The sequence below is a fragment of the Squalius cephalus genome, assembly GCF_949319135.1.
Source record: "Squalius cephalus genome assembly, chromosome: 15".
Taxonomy (NCBI): Eukaryota; Metazoa; Chordata; class Actinopteri; order Cypriniformes; family Leuciscidae; genus Squalius; species Squalius cephalus.
Window position 1 is genome coordinate 28,596,595 of NC_137136.1, and position 20,035 is coordinate 28,616,629.

Consider the following 20,035-nt stretch of genomic DNA (forward strand, 5'->3'; position numbering starts at 1 on the left):
CGGTGGCTAGTGAAAAGCATGCACAGGCCTCGGGTCGGCCATTTAACCACAGGGTGCTGTGCACAATGGATATGAATTCCCTTTAATACTGAAGATCAGCTTCTATAATTTCATAGCCTCCTTGCAGAAATGACCTCAGCAGAGGAGGGAAAGATTACCTGCCTCCAGCTGACTCTCACCATTTACAGGCTTTTTCTTTTTCTCATCTTTTTTTCTGGCTCCAACAGAAACAAAAAAGATGAATACACAGCTAGTGAGGAATGTGTAATTTTGCAGTGCTGGGGTTAAATTTCAAAGTGAAAATGTGCAAAATGAATTTCTGAAGAATTCTGCAGGTTCTGTCCGGAGCAATCAGCTGATAGGATTTGATTGCTGGTCTCTTCCTGTCTCTTGGAAATACTTGATTGTGATTGGTCAGTCGTGGTATTCTTCACTGGAATATTCTTGTATTGACACTAAACTATAATTTATTAACTATAACTTTAACTATAATCAGCTGGTTTATGTAAATTGATAAAAATGAGTGTAGTGTAAGTGTCAATATTTTATTTCTTCATATTAATTTCTTGCTTCTACATATTTATGGTGTCTTGAAATGACATTTTACATAAAATGATTTCAACTGAAATCATGTCCATACAGTTCTGTGTATATATTTGCACCGGTCAATATTTGTTGTAGATTTATTTGTATGCTGTAGAAAATCACCACCCTTCATCCTCATGACAGACTCATCAGTTAAATAACGGTCAGACAGCTCCACACATTAATAATCAATTGGCATATTTCCTTGCTTTATTTCCTGAAAAGAACCAATTACATGTCTAATAGTTCTCCCTTTGTCAGAGAGCTTCTTAATTACCTCATAATCCTCCTAAAATTAGTTGAATATGGTTAAATGCAGTGTTTAATCTGCTGCCGTTTACCAATGTGACATTCTAGTATTAGAGATTAGAGGTTCATCATGCAGAGGAGCTTGATTTGAATTAGCTGTCAGTCACAGTTATATTGAGGATTGAACACTGACAGCAGCTACGGACTGATCTGATATATATGTTCACATCAGTGCACACGACAGACACTTTTTGTTTTTGGTGTATGTTAATGCTTATAAAATTGCTAGTAAAAGCTCAAATGACATAAAATTAATGTAAAAGCTTAATTTCCAAATGAGCTCTGGTGTGTTTTCCTCCAACATAAGCTTCTGTTCATATCGGCTCATATGCTATACAACAGTTAGCCTAGTTACAGTCCTCTAATCTGAAAGGTCGAGCAGCGTTCCAAGAGTGCTCACATAACTGTCCAACAGCACTGTGACTTTTCACAGTTTGTATCACTCCGCTTGTGTTAGTGTTAAAGGGATGGTTCGGTTAAAATCAACCTAGGGTCCTTTGCACCATGACCTCGAGCCAAACACCCCCCCAGAAGCCTTTTTTCCCTTGGCCGAACATTATTAAACTTAGAGCTTATTTAGAGAAATCAGCCAGATGGCTTAGTGCAGGCGCTAATGGATCCTATAATGTATCTCGTAAATTACCCCACTAATAATGCCTGGAATGGTACCAAACTTATACAGTAGTACAAATAGGTTCTGTACTCATTAACCGAGGCATTGGAAAGTTTGTAAGTACATCAGGAGTTTATTTAAATAGCACTTGCCTGACGGCTCATGCTACTGCTAACCCTGACGTCGACGTCAATTCAGTGTTTTGGGAAAAGCACGTGAAAAGTCCTGGCAGAAAGCGATGCATAAGGATGTGGTTATTAGGGGCCAAGCACAGAATGTGCGTAGGCACCTATTGTATCTGTTGGCGTACCAAAAATAATTCTTCTTCTTCTTCCGCTCTGGGAGTCTATGGCAGCCCATAGAACCGCTTGCGGGAAAGTTATGAAATTTGGCACACTGATAGAGTACAGTAGACTGATCAGTCACCATAGCAAATTTGGAGTCTCCAACTCATTCCCTCTAGCGCCACCAGCTGTCCAAATTTGCACTCATTTTTATGCTAATAACTTTTGAACCACAAGGGCTAGAAACAAAATTCCCATTTCTTCTGATTCCCTAGCTCAAGACGATTCGATTGCACCCTATGACGTCATTTTCCGTCATGGAAATTTGTCCGCCATTTTGAATTTTTCGAAAAATCTACTTTTTCGAACTCCTCCTAGGCCGTTGCTCCGATTTTCACGAAAATTGAACCAGATCATCTACAGACCATGCCGACAAAAAGTTATGGAATTCAAGTTGATTCGCTTAGCAATTTTCGAAAAAACCCACAAACAAATTTTACGTAGCGCTTGCGAAAACAGACGTAAGGCTGTATCTCCGCAACACTTTATTAGATTCAGACCAAACTTGGCACATGTCATCACAAGCATAACCTGAGGCTACATGCTGCGTTTCGGCGCAGCGCCACCTACTGGTCCGGAGATATGAAAAATGGCTATTTTTGCTTATAACTTCTGAATAGTTTGCCCAAAAATCATCAAATTGGTCTCGTTAGATTCAGGCCAACATGCTGAGTCGACTGATATCCAATTTTACCATATCGGCCATTTTGGCTGTCGGCCATTTTTAATTTTGTGCTAAAATGCTGTATTTTAAGAACGCATGAATGGATTGTTACGAAACATGGTATGGGTCATCAGCACGATGCCCTGAAGGAGCGTGAGAAGTTTCGAAACAGCGCCACCTTGTGGTCAAAAGTTATAACAACATTTCCAAAAAGGCTAATAACCTTTGAATAAATCTGCCTATTGAAATGCCACTGGTCTTAATAGATTCCCTGGGTCATGCTGAGAACATAGATACCAAGTTTGCCATATTTGGCTGAACTTCCTGTCCGCCATCTTGATTTTCAGTCAAAACCTACTTTTTCAAACTCCTCCTAGACCGTTTGTCCGATTTTCACCAAAATCGAATCGTATCATCTCCACACTGTACCGACAAAAAGTTATGGAATTCGTGTTGATTCGTCAAACCGTTCTCGAATACCGCGCAAACAAATTTTACGTTGTGCTACAGCTACAGATTTAGTGCAAAAGTACTAAATCGCCCATAACTCCTAGACCATTTGTCCTAGACTCAAGTGTCTTACACCACTGTGATCCCTGGCTCAAGGCGGACAAAATGGCAATTTCGATTTCGATTTAGGCCAGAAAAATTTTCTGCTATGTCGAATTTTGTCCGAAACCTACTTTTGCGAACTAGTCCTAGGTTTTTCGCCAGATCGGAACCAAACCAGTCTAGGACATTTCTCTGGACTCTCTAGATCAATAATTATCGAAAAAAAGTTGAACTTTTTCATTTGGTTGGCTGTAACAGGGTCATTTAGAAAAGGGGCTTGGCAAAATACACTAAAAAGCCTATAAATCCCAAATGAAAACTCAGAACTTCACCAAAATTGATGAGCATATGTGTCAGAACATGGTGAGGAAGCATGCAGTTTCTCTATTGTAATTGTAAGGATTCGTAAAACGCATCGTGCAGGCCAAACCGTAAGGCCTAGAGACGTGAAACCTGGCCAGATGGTAGGCCTCAATTTGGGGACAACCTATCAGAGTATGACCCCGAATGGCCCATAGGTGGCGCTACAGCAACCAAAAGTTCAAAATTGCTCATAACTCTTAGACCGTTTGTCCCAGGATCAAGTGCCCCATATCGTTGGAATCCTTGGCTCAAGGCGGACAAATTGGCTATCTCCGATTTGCTCGCCCTTCAGGCGCCAATTTCGAGTAAATTGCATATTTTTGAAAAAACTATTTTTGCGAACTTCTCCTTGGTTTTTCGCCCGATCGGAACCAAACCACTGCAAGAATATTCTCTGGAGTCTGACAATCAATAATCATCCAAAAAATCAAAATTTCAATTAATGGTTGATAAGGGGAACCAAAATCTTTGATGACACCAGGGCCACTTTTACTAAAACGGTTATAAATTGTGAACGGAAAGAGATTTTTTTGCTAAACTTGGGACGCATCTTCCTGAGCTCAATCTGAGATCACTTGAAAAAAATCGCAACAATTGGCCACTAGGTGGCACTATAAAACGGTTATAACTTGTGAACGGAATGAGATATTTTCACTAAACTTGGGACACATGTTCATAAGCTCAATCTGAGTTGACATGAAAAAAATCGTGACAATTGGCTACTTGGTGGCGCTATAACAGTGAAAAAAATCATGAAAATAGCTATAAGCGCACCCAACTGTTAGTCTACTGAAAATTGGCATGCAGTGTCTTTGTCCAGGGTGCCATGATAGTCTATGAGAACATTGGTGTATCTCAAAAAAACTCAGTATACGTCATTGGCACAAAGCCTTGAAGGAGCCTTAGAAGTTTCAAGGAACCCCGTGTTTTTTTCACAGGAGTGACCTCCTAAGAATCCTTGCCGAGTCCAACAATACCAAACATGCCAGGTTTCGCCTTATGGTTTTTGTAAGTGTCATTTAGAGCTTTAAAAAATTGTGGTTATCTTCAAAACCGTTAGTCTGATCTAGACAACAACAAAAAAACAAAGGAAATTTGAAAACATAGGTAAATAGCTTAACAATAACGCCAAAATGTTAAAATTATGATAGGAACTGACAAAAAAAATAAATTAAATCCAATCAATTTCACCCATGGATCATTTTGATGCTCTCACATGTTTGAAACGAACAATGATGGATTGTGATGAAATTTGTTTTGAATTGGGACTGGCGAATCCCCGTCCATACTGTCAATGACCGGTCGCAAAGACCCGCCCACTTTAGTTACTGTTGCTATGTCTGACAAGCGACGCCACTCTCACACCACACCAAGTTCTCACGCAGTGAAAAATACATTGCGGATCAGAAAAAAGACTGCGCGCTGACAGACAAGTACTTTTGATATGAAACAAAGTCTCACCTTTCAAATGTAGTCATTTTTTAGAGACATTTAAACAATAAATACCGTTTTGTGACTCTTTAATGTGTCTGACAGATCGCTGTAGACTCGGCTCAGTTAAAGCTGCTTGTGAACCGATCATCTCTTCCTTCTAGTTAATTTATAGCATTAAAATAAACATGAATGAACATAAAAGGAATGTTGTTTTAAAGTGCTAAGACGTCAGTACACTTTGTTTTTCAAATTTAAATCCTCCTATGTTAATCTACTAACTCTCCTGACTGCTTTGTTGGACAAAATGGCGGATTATGATTAGTCAGATCGCCTGTCAATCAAACTCCCTGCGAAGGGTCAATTGAGAATGCCTGTGCGCACAATCCTGATCTAATCGACAACTTTGCAGTTGCACATAGGAAAGCCCGGAAAATCCCGCTATAATGTAAGAGAGCATCTTTTTCATGTATTTGGACTTAGGCCTAACAATGTTTTATAGTGCACTGTCCCCATTGTTTTTTTGTTGTTTTTTTGTTGTGTTTTTGTTGTGTTTTTGGTGAGCGTAGGCTACTCCTGATTTTGTTTGTCATCTCATCTCTTATATGCTGTGTATGATCATATCCTGCCCTATTCATGGTAGCCTACTCGCGGACATTGCTTCATCAATGTCATCAATTGCGTCATCAAGGGGCCCGCCTTGATAATCCTACTTAAGGGCCCGGTGTTGGCTCGTTACGCCACTGAATATAATTGTCTAAACTCCTTATCAAAATTAAATATTTACAACAAATCTAACACATATATATGGGCACACTTTGAGTACTACTAATAAAAGTGGTGGAGATCAGGCAAGACTATAAGAAGACTAGGCAAAAGGTTCTATAACTGTAAAAACGCTTTAAAACCATATATTTCCTATGGTAAACTGCCTGTATTGGCTGTAAATTGACTTTTTCATCTATGATGGCAGTTGTTAAATGCTTGCTAAATAAAACGTAATGTCTTTTGATGCTTGTGTGCTTAAAGGCCTTAAAGGCCTTAACTGCTTGAACCCCGATAAATGCTGCTTGCAGCTTTAATTAGAGGCCAAGCACCGAAGGTGCGTAGGCACCTATTGTATCTGTTCCCGTTCTTATTATTAGGGGCCAAGCACCGAAGGTGCGGAGGCACCTATTGTATCTGTTCCCGTTCTTATTATTCTTCTTCCGCCATGGGAGTCTATGGCAGCCCATAGAACCGATTGCTTGAAAGTTGTTTTGGTTTGACATTCTGATAGAGGACAGTCCCAACATTAAATACACCAATTTTGGTGTTTCTAAGTCATTCCCACTAGCACCACCACCTGTCCAAAGTTTCACTTTTATTTTGCTAAAAACTTTTGAACCGTATGGCCAATCAACAAAAAATTTTTTTTCCTATGATTCCTGAGCTCATGCCGATTCGATTGCACCCTATGAATTCATTTTCCGGCATAAAAATATGGCCGCCATTTTAAATTTTTCGAAAAACCTACTTTTTCAAACTCGTCCTAGACGGTTTGTCCGATTTGCACGGAAATTGAACCAGATCATCTTCAGGCAGTGGTGACAAAAAGTTATGGAATTAAAATTGATTCGTCAAACCGTTTTCGATAAACGCTCGAACAAATTTTACGTAGCTCTTGCAAAAACAGTCGTAGGGCTGTATCTCCGCAACGCTTTATCAGATTCAGACCAAACTTGGTACATGTCATCACAAGCATGACCTGAGGCAACATGCTGCGTTTCGCCCCAGCGCCACCTACTGGCCCGGAGATATGAAAAATGGCTATTTTTGCTTATAACTTATGAACAGTTTGTCCAAAAATCATAAAATTGGTCTCGTTCGATTCAGGGCAACATGCCGAGTCGACTGATATAAAATTTTACCATATCGGCCATTTTGGCTGTCAGCCATTTTGAATTTTGTGCTAAAATGCTGTATTTTAAGAATGCATGAACGAATTGTTACGAAACTTGGCATGGGTCATCAACACGATGTCCTGAAGGAGCGTGAGAAGTTTCGAAACAGCGCCACCTAGTGGTGAATTTGTTTTTTCAAATGCTTATAACTTTGGATGTGATCGACTTATTTTCACGAAACTCATCTCATTAGACTCCTTAATCATTGCCGAGTCCCACGATACCAAACATGCTAGGTTTCGCCTTACGGTTTGTGTAGCGTTGTGATTTTGCGCTTAAAAAACATTTGGCTATATCTTCGAAACCGCTTGTCCGATCGAGACGAAACCATCGTCAAAAGTTTGGAAACATAGGTCGATAGCTGCACACCAATGCCCAAATACAAAAATATTGATGTTTAGGGGTAGTAAATTCCAATCAAAGTCATGTGTCAATCATTTTTTACGTGTTTTTTCATATAAATGTCGATAACTCTGAAGTGAATCGAGATATTTTCACCAAAATTGATACACATATGTATGGGCTCACTCTGAGGACACATAAAACAAATTGTGGGACTGAGCCTCTTGGTGGCGCTATAATAGAACAAAACATGAAATTCCCATTGACTTCAATACAGTTTTGTGGAACAAAATGCTATACTAAACAAATGCATTGGTGTAATATTACGAAACTCAGAATGTGCCAACAACACCATCCCCTGAAGGTACTCAAAATATTTCGAAACAGCGCCACCTAGTGGTCAAAAGTTATAACAAAATTTCTCTTTAAATGTCTTTAATTGCTCATTTTTGCAGTTGGTCTGACACTTTCAGACATGTTGGCATGTCTTCTCATCTTATTCTGCTTGGCCCCGGTAATGGCTGCTTGCAGCTATATTTATGGTTATTTTTCTTGGTGTGAACGGGCCTAAAGTGGTTGGAATTTTAGGCCCTTTTTACATTTGGTCACTTCATGCGTTTTTGCTGATCAGATAGCTATCTGATCCTGAAAAGACCAGTTGTAAATGCCCTCCAAAAAGCTTTCGAGATAAATTTTAATCCGATCACTCAAACCATTTCAGGAGGTGGTTTGAGACGCATTACAAACAAAACTGGACAAGTGTAAATGCATCTGGTTATTGAAACCACATACACAAATTTTACTCCTCCCAAAATGGTAAAAAATAAAATAAACTTATGAGCATTTTATAGCCTATATAACTGTTATAGCCAGATATGCCACAGCATCGCCACAGATGAGTAGAGTTTTACTTCTGAAAGCCAACGTGCAAACTGCCGCAAATAAAACAAAGTCACAGGCGTTCAACACATAATCATCTCTATTAAAAGTAGTGAGACTTATGCTACGTCCCAATTTGCATACTATCCGTTAGTGCTGGGCGGTATGACCAAAAATCCACATCGCGATATTTTTCTAAATTACACCGGTTTCACGGTATATGACGGGTTTTTTTTTGACGGTTTTTTTTTTTCCCAAGCATGACTGGGTGTAATTAGAGGCCTTTAGGAGCGGCAGAAATAGCGGTTTCCCCGGTATCGGCTGTACACAAAGCAGCAACGCTCATAAACGCTGCTTTATCAGGAAAGATAAAGGAAGATTCAATAGTAATAACAAAGAAGCTTTTCTAAAGACCGTCAGTTAACTTCACATACATTCATATAAAAACACCCGCGCTGCCTTTTGATTTTGAAATGTGCAGTGCTCATGTTTATTCAACGATGTCAATGCCAACCACAAACAGATTTTCCAAAAGGCTGTGTTGTGAACCAATGTATGGGAAACACTGTAATATAATTTGACAGCTATCAATTATAGTTTAACCTAGCCATCTTCAAAGTCACGCTTAGGGGCTGTTTACACCTGGCCACTTCATGCGTTTTCTGTGACCGGATAGCTATCCGATCGTGAAAACACCAGGTGTAAATGCCCTCCGAAACGCATTCGAGACGGATTTGAATCCGATCGCTCAAACACTTCAGGAGGAGGTCTGAGACGCATTCCAGACGAAACTGGACAAGTGTAAATGCATCTGGCTGTTGAAACCACATATGTAAATTGTACTCCTCCCAAAAATGCTAAAAAAAATAAACGTGTGAGAGCGTGTTATAGGTTATATGTAATGTTATAGCCAGTTATGACGACGGTACTGGAACACGCATCACTGCAGATGAGAAGCTGAGCATCTATTCATTAAGCCAACGTGCAAACTATCGCAAATCAAAAGTGAAAGTGAGACGCTTAACACACAATCATCATCATTAAAAGTAGAGAAACGAAATTATCTTACCAGGGCTGTTGCCGCTCTCTCTTATTGCGGTCTTTGATTTAGAAATTTTAGCTGATGATCAATAAAATGCAGCTCATATCTGTTGCTTTCGGTGACGTGCACTCCATTAAATCGGAAGATCGGATTTAAATCCGTTTCGCAAAAACACATTTATGTGACCAGGTGTAAATGGAATCGTTTTGATAAGTCAGATAGTTATCCGATCTGAGAAAACGCATGAAGTGGCCAGGTGTAAACAGCCCCTTAGTAACATGTGCGTCACCACAGTGCAACAGTGAAAGGACCCTCTCAAACAGTGTCGCGCTGCGCCGCGTTGCGTTCCGATCGTTATTAAAGCGACATACACCGGTATTTCGGTATTTTAAAAATTCATATCATAACAAAAATAAACACCGGTATTCGGTATGAACCGGTACACCGCCCAGCACTACTATCCGTTCTAAATAGTTTTCGAAAATAGAATTAGTACATCCCAAATTGTAGTATGTTCAAATGAGTGTTCCAAAGATACCCGGATGGTCTACTATTTCCGGTCAAAATCCGAAGTGCAGATCGATGCGCGCTCTAACGGCTAATATTTGCCCACAACCCATGGCGCGTTGGACGAGTATTCGGTTAGAACTACAAACACGAGTGAAAAGTGTTAAACTACAGACATGCGCGAACTGCCCAGGATGCGTGAGTCCGGCGGTTAAGTAGAGAGGTTTAGATAAAGGGGTTTGTTTGAGTGATTAATTATCAGTATCTAACCTGACGACAATGTATTTATTCAATGTTGTCTACATTTATATTGCATCTGCAGCATTGTGAACTTTTGTAAAGATAAGTTTAGCCATTAACTTTTAAATGCATCATTGTATTCAAGTTGCAAACGCATGAGGAGAGTCCCCGCATGAAAGACCCACGACTGGCAGATGAACGTGCAACTACATTTCTCTCCGAAACGGTAGGAAATTAAAATAGATTGGATTTTAACCCCCTGAGGTCGGCGGTATCGCCGGCAATACCAGCTCGCTTTTTTTTTATCAGTGTAAAAGAAACTCATAAATACTCTGTTGACTTTGATTTTCCATAGGAGTTTCATACATCAATCGATTCTGTTAAATGTGTATTATTTTTGTGTATACTCACAACAAAAACAAAGTGTTGTGCTTTTCGCCAAATAAAGAAAAATAAACACGAAGCGAGTTCTGCCTTCTCTCTGTCCGTGTAGTTCATTCTGAAACGCGTCCGAAAATGAATCATAACTCAGCGAATACTTCTCACACAGGCACGTGAGATATGTCTTTATGAAGCTTGAAATCTCTTCTTTTAAGTGAAGTAATTTATATAAAAAACAAATGTTTTCAACTCATGTAATCCCTTTGAAAGCAAGGAGAGGTACCGTTTTTCCTTCTTCCTTCATTATCTCTAAATGAGCTGCAGCCGCCCCGCCCCCGGCGCTATTCACATGTAAATAGTTTACGTGATCTAGTATGCATCGCATACGCCCCCCGATCAATGCCATAAAAACACAGTTTCTTCATCTGACTTACTGATAGTTCATCACGTTTTGAGTATGACACGCTTCTCCGGTAATAAAGACGCCCTTCAGATGATTCTGGACAGCGAGGAAGAATGCACCTTTTCCTCAGAGGACGAACGGCAGCATTTTGAAGAGCGAATTCCGCCGAGAACACAATTTCGGAGTAAGTTTTACTTAAAAGTCTTTTGTCTTTTATTTTTCGTGTTCGCATTTATGAGGAAAAAACAATATTACGTGACAGTTCTCCATTATGGACGCGAGCGCTCTAAAAAAAGCACTAAAAGACTTTCAAACTTTCACAGAGACCTCAAAACAGAAAGTACAAATCCTTTCTTTAAAACGAATTTCTGTTTGTATCAATTGTATCTTAATTTTAATAATTTTTTCATTAACAAATTTCCTGGATTTAAAGTAAATATAGGCTAGCAATCACAACATAAGGTGCTTGAACTGGAGATCATCATGAACCAGACCGTAGCCTACTCGCCTCACATGTCTAAAAAATGTGAAATATATTTACAGAAAGCTGGTTCTAAACAAAACCATCCAAACCACTAGCCTACTGCGAAGATCGCGAGTCAATAGCCTATCGTCAACTTCATCTTTGCCAGAAGTTAAATTTAAATCGCGTGTGTGAATGAATGATGATGTTTTAGCAAACTGTATTGCTACTGAGAGGAGTAAAAATCGACTGAAATATGAATACATAGATAAAATGTAGGCCTATAATCATGTTTTTACAAAGAAAGAGTACACTTGAAATATTGTTGAAATTGTAATTATTGTTGTAATTGTAACCTTTTTAATAAAATAGCAAAACATATTTACAAGATAGATGTAAGCAAAATCTTAAATGGTCAATATAAGTCTTCTTCTAAATATATCTTTTGTCCTTGCATTGTGGCTCAGTCAGTTTCACACCTGAATGAATGGCTAATTATGCAGAGTGGGTGGGACATTGTATTCTAAGGTGTAAACTACTCCTCCCCCTCGCATATTGGCTTTCCAAGCAAAACCTGTTTTACATCAATTTAAATCAATGTATGGTTTTATGTGAACGATAAAGCAAGACTATTTTCACATAATTTTGAAGAAAAAACTCTAGGCGAGGACATCCATTAGTCAAAAGTCTTATTGACACATATTTACTATGTGTTTTGTGGCCTTATTTCATAAATTTTATTTTTTATTTTTTTCTATAACCATGCATAAACATTATTATCTCAAAAATGAAAACATGTACATACACGTGGCTCACATATTATGGTAGCCCTGTTTGTGCTTTATAGAGTGAATTTACACCTTTGCCATTAATATGTTTATAAGCAACTGAAAAAAGCACAAATGTCAGGGCATGTCAGAACATCTCAAGGGCCCCAAAAACAGCCCAGACCCCAGAGGGTTAACTGTGACAAGATGATTGACAAGGCAGTTTACGGTGACAGGATGCAAGATAGATATGTCCGTTAAAAGATGACGTAGTAGTATGTCCCAAAGCTTGCCTACTCTTTTGCTACACACTCAAAAGTATGTACTTTTTCTTCACAAAAAGAGTACATACTTTTAGGCAGGGCTCCAGACTAACTTTTTTTATTAGGAGCGCTGTAGCCCCTGAGCCCCTTAGGAGCGCAAGCAGAAAATTTAGGGGCACACCTTAAATCACCTTGGAATGCAATTATTGATATTTTCCCCCCACATAACTGTATTACTGACAAATCCTTTGATAATAAATAGATTTAACATACAGAAATTACAATGTGCTGTTTTATTTTAATTTCGCAGGGCTCCAGACTAACATTTGAGGGTAGAAGCACTAAGTTCTACAGAAAGTATTTGGTAGCACTGTGGGATGACAAAGCACTGAGCTTAATTTGAGGTGTATAGATAAAGTTAACTTTAATTATTATCATTCATAATGTCTTAATATTAATTCAAAAGCAAAATGAGTGACAAAATAGCTATTTGGGAGTGAAAATAGCCAATCAGCGTCCTCTATGTTTACAATGGTAATTTAATCTTTTTTTTTTTTTTTTTTTTTTTTGTATTTTGAGTTTTCCTACTTCTTGAAACTTTTAGTTTTATAAATAGGGACAATCTTTAAAGGATGAACAAACAATGTTTTGGTCAACACATTAAAAATAACATGTAAAATATGATATTATAGTTTTCAAGTGCTGGAAAAAGATATGTGTAGGCTACTGTTATAATCATACAGTAGTTACAGTTAGTGTTACTACATTAAATCCATGGTGAATGTTGCTGATCTGTGGACCTAAAGCCTTCTATAACTTGTTTGTTCATGGCACGATGTTTCTCCTGGTTTCCACGTCAGTGCTGTTTGATCTGATATGGTTTATAACATAATTCTGCGTTGAATCTGAATGTTTCTCACTGGATCTCGCAGCAATGTTATTTATTCTGTCGCGAACTCAATGGATTTCTTCACTGGATCTCAACGATGTAACGGTGTTGCGTGATCGAGATCCGCCCGCGACTGGCGAGGTTCGAACTATTAAACTGTCTGTGAAGCAGAAATGAGTAGCGCAGTTCTTTCCGCTTTCATTTTGTTTTCATTTATTAACATGTCACGGCATACTCTATGCTTGAGGCTGAGATTGTGTCTAACTAGCGTATTGTGTTTAAACTGCGAAGTGCCTGCACTGTCTGCAAACTTCGTGTTCCCCACAGTTCTGGGGTAGCGACTGCAACATTCGCAGTTCATTAAGTTTGTCTCTTTACAGTACCTCAACCATTATATCAATATCAACCTCTCAACTTCCGAGTACTTTAATTCTGTCCCATGACCAAAAATGGATAGGCCTAGATGTGGGAAGCGTTCTGGGGCGCAGAGCAGAAAAAAGGAAAATGTAAAATGATAAGGAACCTATTATTATTATTATTATTTCATTTTTTTTATCACCTTGAAGGCATTAAATTGATCAACATTTAACAACGGTTAACTTTGGTTCAACTTTGCATTTCAGGGCTCAACATTAACACTTTAAAAAAAAAAATATATATATATATTTTAAGGGGCAAGTGAAATAGAATTTTAAGCTGATTTTACGAGAACGGCAACACTGATCTTGCATACCCCTCAGCAAACGTGCAGTTGCACCCCTGGGTGCACCAGTCCTTACTGTCTTAATATGTGAGTCATTGGATCATTCAACGGATTCATTCAAAAACACTTATTCACTCAAGAGCAAAACAAGTGACTGTTTTTATGAGTCATTGAATCACTCATTTAAATGTCTTGTTAAACAATGTTTATTGGTCAAATTTTAATGAACCGACTGTAGCTTTTATGCCTGAGTGAGTGTAGTGTTTGAGTTGAACACAATCCATAAACCGCTCCGGTGGAAGACAGTGACTAGATCAGAAATTTTCAGATGACACACAACTCATATCTGCGTTTCTAAGTTTAATTGAATTTGAGGACCAGAACTTCCTGTTTGACCCCATCACCTTTTCTTCTTCAGAGTGTGTGAAGCAGGGCTAATTTAATGTGATTACATTAAATATGTGCAGATGACTGTCTGATGTTCTCATAATGTCTCTGTTTCTCTCTGTAGGTTCAGCAGATTGATAGAGTGGTGGAGGTTGTGGACGAGGCTGTCAAAGGTCAGTCTCTCTCTCTCTCTCTCTCTCTCTCTCTCTCTCTCTCTCTCTCTCTCTCTCTCACTCACGCACGCACGCACGCACGCACGCACGCACGCACGCACGCACGCACGCACGCACGCACGCACGCACGCACGCACGCACGCACGCACGCACACACACACACACTTCCACCCTGTCTTTCTGTCTGTGTGAAGGTACAGTATCTGTCTCACTTCTGTGTGTTTGTAGCGGGTCTCTTATTTTATTTTCGCATGCTCACGGTTCATGTTGACAGATTTGGTAGAACAGTATTTCTCGTCACTCTCTCTGAAAAGCTTATCATATGCATTTTATTTGACCTTTTTTTGGGGATGAACTAGTTTAGTAAAAAAAAGAAAAGTAAAAAAAAAAAAAAAAAAAAAGTTAAATGGATTGTTCTTCTTGAAAGGATGCTTGAATGAGTAACACATTCAAATGTACAAATGGCTGATGTATTCTACCTTGCCGCTGCACAATGACTGAAATATTTCTAAACTGTTTCTAAAAGTAACACAGCAAAGGAAGACGTTTCAATGGTATAATCAACACATGAACATGGTTTGTGAACATGGTAAAAGCATTGTCGTGCTCAGCACTGGCATTGTTGCAATGGCATTGTTGTAAAAAAATAAAAAATAAAAAAATAAAATAAATATATACCAGTGGTTCTCAACTCCAGTCCTCGGGACCCGTTGCTCTGCACATTTTGTATGTTTCTCTTATCTGACACACTCAGTTCAGTTCATGGAGTCTCTCTTAACGAGCTGATGATCTGATTCAGGTGTGTTAAATAAGGGAGACATACAAAATGTGCAGAGCAGCGGGTCCCGAGGACTGGAGTTGAGAACCACTGATATAGAACCCCAAATCAGAAAAAGTTGGGACACTGTACAAATTGTGAGTAAAAAAGGAATGGAATAATTTACAAATCTCATAAACTTATATTTAATTCACAATAGAATATAGATAACATATCAAATGTTGAAAGTGAGACATTTTGAAATGTCATGCCAAATATTGGCTCATTTTGGATTTCACGAGAGCTACACATTCCAAAAAAGTTGGGACAGGTAGCAATAAGAGGCCGGAAAAGTTAAATGTACATATAAGGAACAGCTGGAGGACCAATTTGCAACTTATTAGGTCAATTGGCAACATGATTGGGTAGAAAAAGAGCCTCTCAGAGTGGCAGTGTCTCTCAGAATTCAAGATGGGCAGAGGATCACCAATTCCCCCAATGCTGCGGCGAAAAATAGTGGAGCAATATCAGAAAGGAGTTTCTCAGAGAAAAATTGCAAAGAGTTTGAAGTTATCATCATCTACAGTGCATAATATCATCCAAAGATTCAGAGAATCTGGAACAATCTCTGTGCGTAAGGGTCAAGGCCGGAAAACCATACTGGATGCCCGTGATCTTCGCGCCCTTAGACGGCACTGCATCACATACAGGAATGCTACTGTAATGGAAATCACAACATGGGCTCAGGAATACTTCCAGAAAACATTGTCGGTGAACACAATCCACCGTGCCATTCGCCGTTGCCAGCTAAAACTCTATAGGTCAAAAAAGAAGCCATATCAAAACGGGATCTAGAGGCACAGGCGTTTTCTCTGGGCCAAGGCTCATTAAAAATGGACTGTGGCAAAGTGGAAAACTGTTCTGTGGTCAGACGAATCAAAATTTGAAGTTCTTTTTGGAAAACTGGGACACCATGTCATCCAGACTAAAGAGGACAAGGACAACCCAAGTTGTTATCAGCGCTCAGTTCAGAAGCCTGCATCTCTGATAGTATGGGGTTGCATGAGTGCGTGTGGCATGGGCAGCTTACACATCTGGAAAGGCACCATCAATGCTGAAAGGTATATCCAAGTTCTAGAACAACATATGCTCCCATCCAGACGTCGTCTCTTTCAGGGAAGACCTTGCATTTTCCAACATGACAATGCCAGACCATATACTGCATCAATTACAATATCATGGCTGCGTAGAAGGAGGATCCGGGTACTGAAATGGCCAGCCTGCAGTCCAGATCTTTCACCCATAGAAAACATTTGGTGCATCATAAAGAGGAAGATACAACAAAGAAGACCTAAGACAGTTGAGCAACTAGAAGCCTGTATTAGACAAGGATGGGACAACATTCCTATTCCTAAACTTGAGCAACTTGTCTCCTCAGTCCCCAGACGTTTGCAGACTGTTATAAAAAGAAGAGGGGATGCCACACAGTGGTAAACATGGCCTTGTACCAACTTTTTTGAGATGTGTTGATGCCATGAAATTTAAAATCAACTTATTTTTCCCTTAAAATGAAACATTTTCTCAGCTTAAACATTTGATATGTCATCTATGTTGTATTATGAATAAAATATTGAAATTTGAAAATTCCACATCATTGCATTCTGTTTTTATTCACAATTTGTACAGTGTCCCAACTTTTTCTGATTTGGGGTTGTGTGTGTGTGTATATATATATATATATATATACACACATATATACTATACTGAGCTGTGGGTCATGACCGAAAGCACAAGATCCCGGATACAAGCTGCCGAAATGAGCTTTCTCCGCAGAGTGGCTGGGCGATCCCTTAGAGATAGGGTGAGAAGCTCGATCACTCGGGAGGAGCTCAGAGTAGAGCCGCTGCTCCTCCACATCGAGAGGGGTCAGTTGAGGTGGCTCGGGCATCTTTTCCGGATGCCTCCTGGACGCCTTCCCGGGAAGGTGTTCCGGGCATGTCCCACCGGGAGGAGACCCCGGGGAAGACCTAGGACACGCTGGAGAGACTATGTCTCCCGGCTGGCCTGGGAACGCCTCGGTGTCCCCCCGGAAGAGCTGGAGGAAGTGTCTAGGGAGAGGGAAGTCTGGGCATCCCTGCTTAGACTGCTGCCCCCGCGACCCGGTCCCGGATAAGCGGTAGAAGATGGATGGATGGATGGATGGATGGATGGATGGATGTCTCTCACAGTGGACATGCACCTACGATGACAATTTCAGACCCCTCCATGATTTCTAAGTGGGAGAACTTGCAAAATAGCAGGGTGTTCAAATACTTATTTTTCTCACTGTATGTATATATATATATATATATATATATATATATATATATATATATATATATATATATATATATATATATATATATGTATGTATATATATGTATATGTATGTATATGTGTATATATATGTGTATATGTGTGTATATATGTGTATATATATGTATATGTGTGTGTGTGTAAATACACTCACATAAAGGATTATTAGGAACACCATACTAATACTGTGTTTGACCCCCTTTCGCCTTCAGAACTGCCTTAATTCTACGTGGCATTGATTCAACAAGGTGCTGAAAGCATTCTTTAGAAATGTTGGCCCATATTGATAGGATAGCATCTTGCAGTTGATGGAGATTTGTGGGATGCACATCCAGGGCACAAAGCTCCTTTTCCACCTCATCCCAAAGATGCTCTATTGGGTTGAGATCTGGTGACTGTGGGGGCCATTTTAGTACAGTGAACTCATTGTCATGTTCAAGAAACCAATTTGAAATGATTCGAGCTTTGTGACATGGTGCATTATCCTGCTGGAAGTAGCCATCAGAGGATGGGTACTTGGTGGTGATAAAGGGATGGACATGGTCAGAAACAATGCTCAGGTTGGCCGTGGCATTTAAACGATGCCCAATTGGCACTAAGGGGCCTAAAGTGTGCCAAGAAAACATCCCCCACACCATTACACCACCACCACCAGCCTGCACAGTGGTAACAAGGCATGATGGATCCATGTTCTCATTCTGTTTACGCCAAATTCTGACTCTACCATCTGAATGTCTCAACAGAAATCGAGACTCATCAGACCAGGCAACATTTTTCCAGTCTTCAACTGTCCAATTTTGGTGAGCTCGTGCAAATTGTAGCCTCTTTTTCCTATTTGTAGTGGAGATGAGTGGTACCTGGTGGGGTCTTCTGCTGTTGTAGCCCATCCGCCTCAATGTTGTACGTGTTGTGGCTTCACAAATGCTTTGCTGCATACCTCGGTTGTAACGAGTGGTTATTTCAGTCAAAGTTGCTCTTCTATCAGCTTGAATCAGTCGGCCCATTCTCCTCTGACCTCTAGCATCAACAAGGCATTTTTGCCCACAGGACTGCTGCATACTGGATGTTTTCCCTTTTCACACCATTCTTTGTAAACCCTAGAAATGGTTGTGCGTGAAAATCCCAGTAACTGAGCAGATTAACTGGGTTTTGCATTGTGGATGATCACAAGAAAGGGGAAGTTTACAAAGGTATTTCCAAATATTTTGAAGTACCAGTGGCCACTGTGCAAAGCATTATTATAAAGTTCAAAGAGTTTCACACTGTAAAAAAAGTTTGGAAGACCAGACGTGTAGGAAGCCAAAAGTGACCCCTGTGCTGGCAAGACTGGTAGTGCGGGAGGCTAAGAATCCAAGGATCACCAGCAAAGCCATCCTGAATAATCTGAGTAATGCTGCACAACATTAAGGCAGACACTCCAGTGGACAATGCACAAGGCTGGCCTCCATGGACACAGACCAAGGAGGACTCCACTTCTTCTGAGTTGTTTGGACAGTATGGATGTGGCTTTTGTTTGGAGAAAAAGTAAGCATTCAACCCCAAGAGCACCATCCCCACGGCCAAGCATGGGGGTGGGAACATAAAGCTTTGGGGGTGTTTTTCAGCCAATGGGCCAGGCAAACTTGTAAAAGTACTGTAAATGGCATCATGAAAAAAAAAAAAAAAAGACTACATTAAGATTCTGGAGCAAAACATCAGACAGTCTGCAGAAAAACTTGGCCTGGGGATACTGCATACTCCAAGTTTTTCTGCAGACTGTCTGATGTCAGACCTTCCAACAAAATAACGATCCAACACACTCAGGAAAAAGTGGTCAAAAAATAAAATAAAATGGTTGGCAGAGAACAATATCAACGTTTTGGATTGGCCAAGCCAGAGTCCAGACCTGAATCCAATTGAGAATTTGTGGAGAGAACTGAAGACCAGAGTGATGACTAGAAAGCCTCCCAACCTCAAGGACCCAGAGATCTACTGTATGCAAAAGAGGAGGGGTCCAAATCCATGTGGAAATGTGCAAAAAAATGGTCACCAGTTAATAAAAAAGTTTGACAACTATGATGAAAAATCAAGGCTTTGCCATTGATTATTGAGAAAGGGTATGAATAATTGTGGACATGGAATGTTTTGTCAATGTAAAAAAAAAATAAAAAAAATAAAAAAATAAAGCAGCTTATTCTTCATTTATATCTTTACTACAATGTCTTAATTTCTTTTGCCACCTTTTTGTGTCATTTCCAGCTAGAAGATGCCTATTTGTCAAATACCATTCAAAATTTCACCTGGTTATGAATAATTTTGGGCTTAAATTTACATAGATATATACTGTATACAGTATATATGCCTTATTAGCAGCTCTTTCTTTTGGCATTATGTGCAAGCCGTCTGCCATATTGGAACGGTCAATGCCGGTATGTCAACACTCGAGAACAAGTTGACTGTGCCTCTGCTACCGTAGTGTATGAATATCTATATTTGCAATAGGCTTCAGGAGAAGATTTTGCTAATCCAACACAATACAAGACAATGTTTTCTAACATGACATTAAAATGTTACCATAGTTTAAAGGCCTTTAATATTGAATTCATACATATAAAAACACAAACCCAACACATTTTTTTGTGCCAACATTGTTGGAGGCTTGCTGTACATTTAAATTTACATTTAATCATTTAGCAGATGT

General features: G+C 39.6%; 1 protein-coding gene across 1 annotated transcript in view; it reads left to right on the top strand.

The window, feature by feature from the left end:
- Positions 1–20,035, top strand: part of cdkal1 (CDK5 regulatory subunit associated protein 1-like 1) — a 603,253-nt gene that overhangs the window by 207,283 nt on the left and 375,935 nt on the right. The window contains exon 6 of the mRNA XM_079894178.1: positions 14,195–14,243. Within this exon, the coding sequence (XP_079750304.1) occupies positions 14,195–14,243 (49 nt within the window). The remainder of the gene's footprint in view (positions 1–14,194; positions 14,244–20,035) is intronic.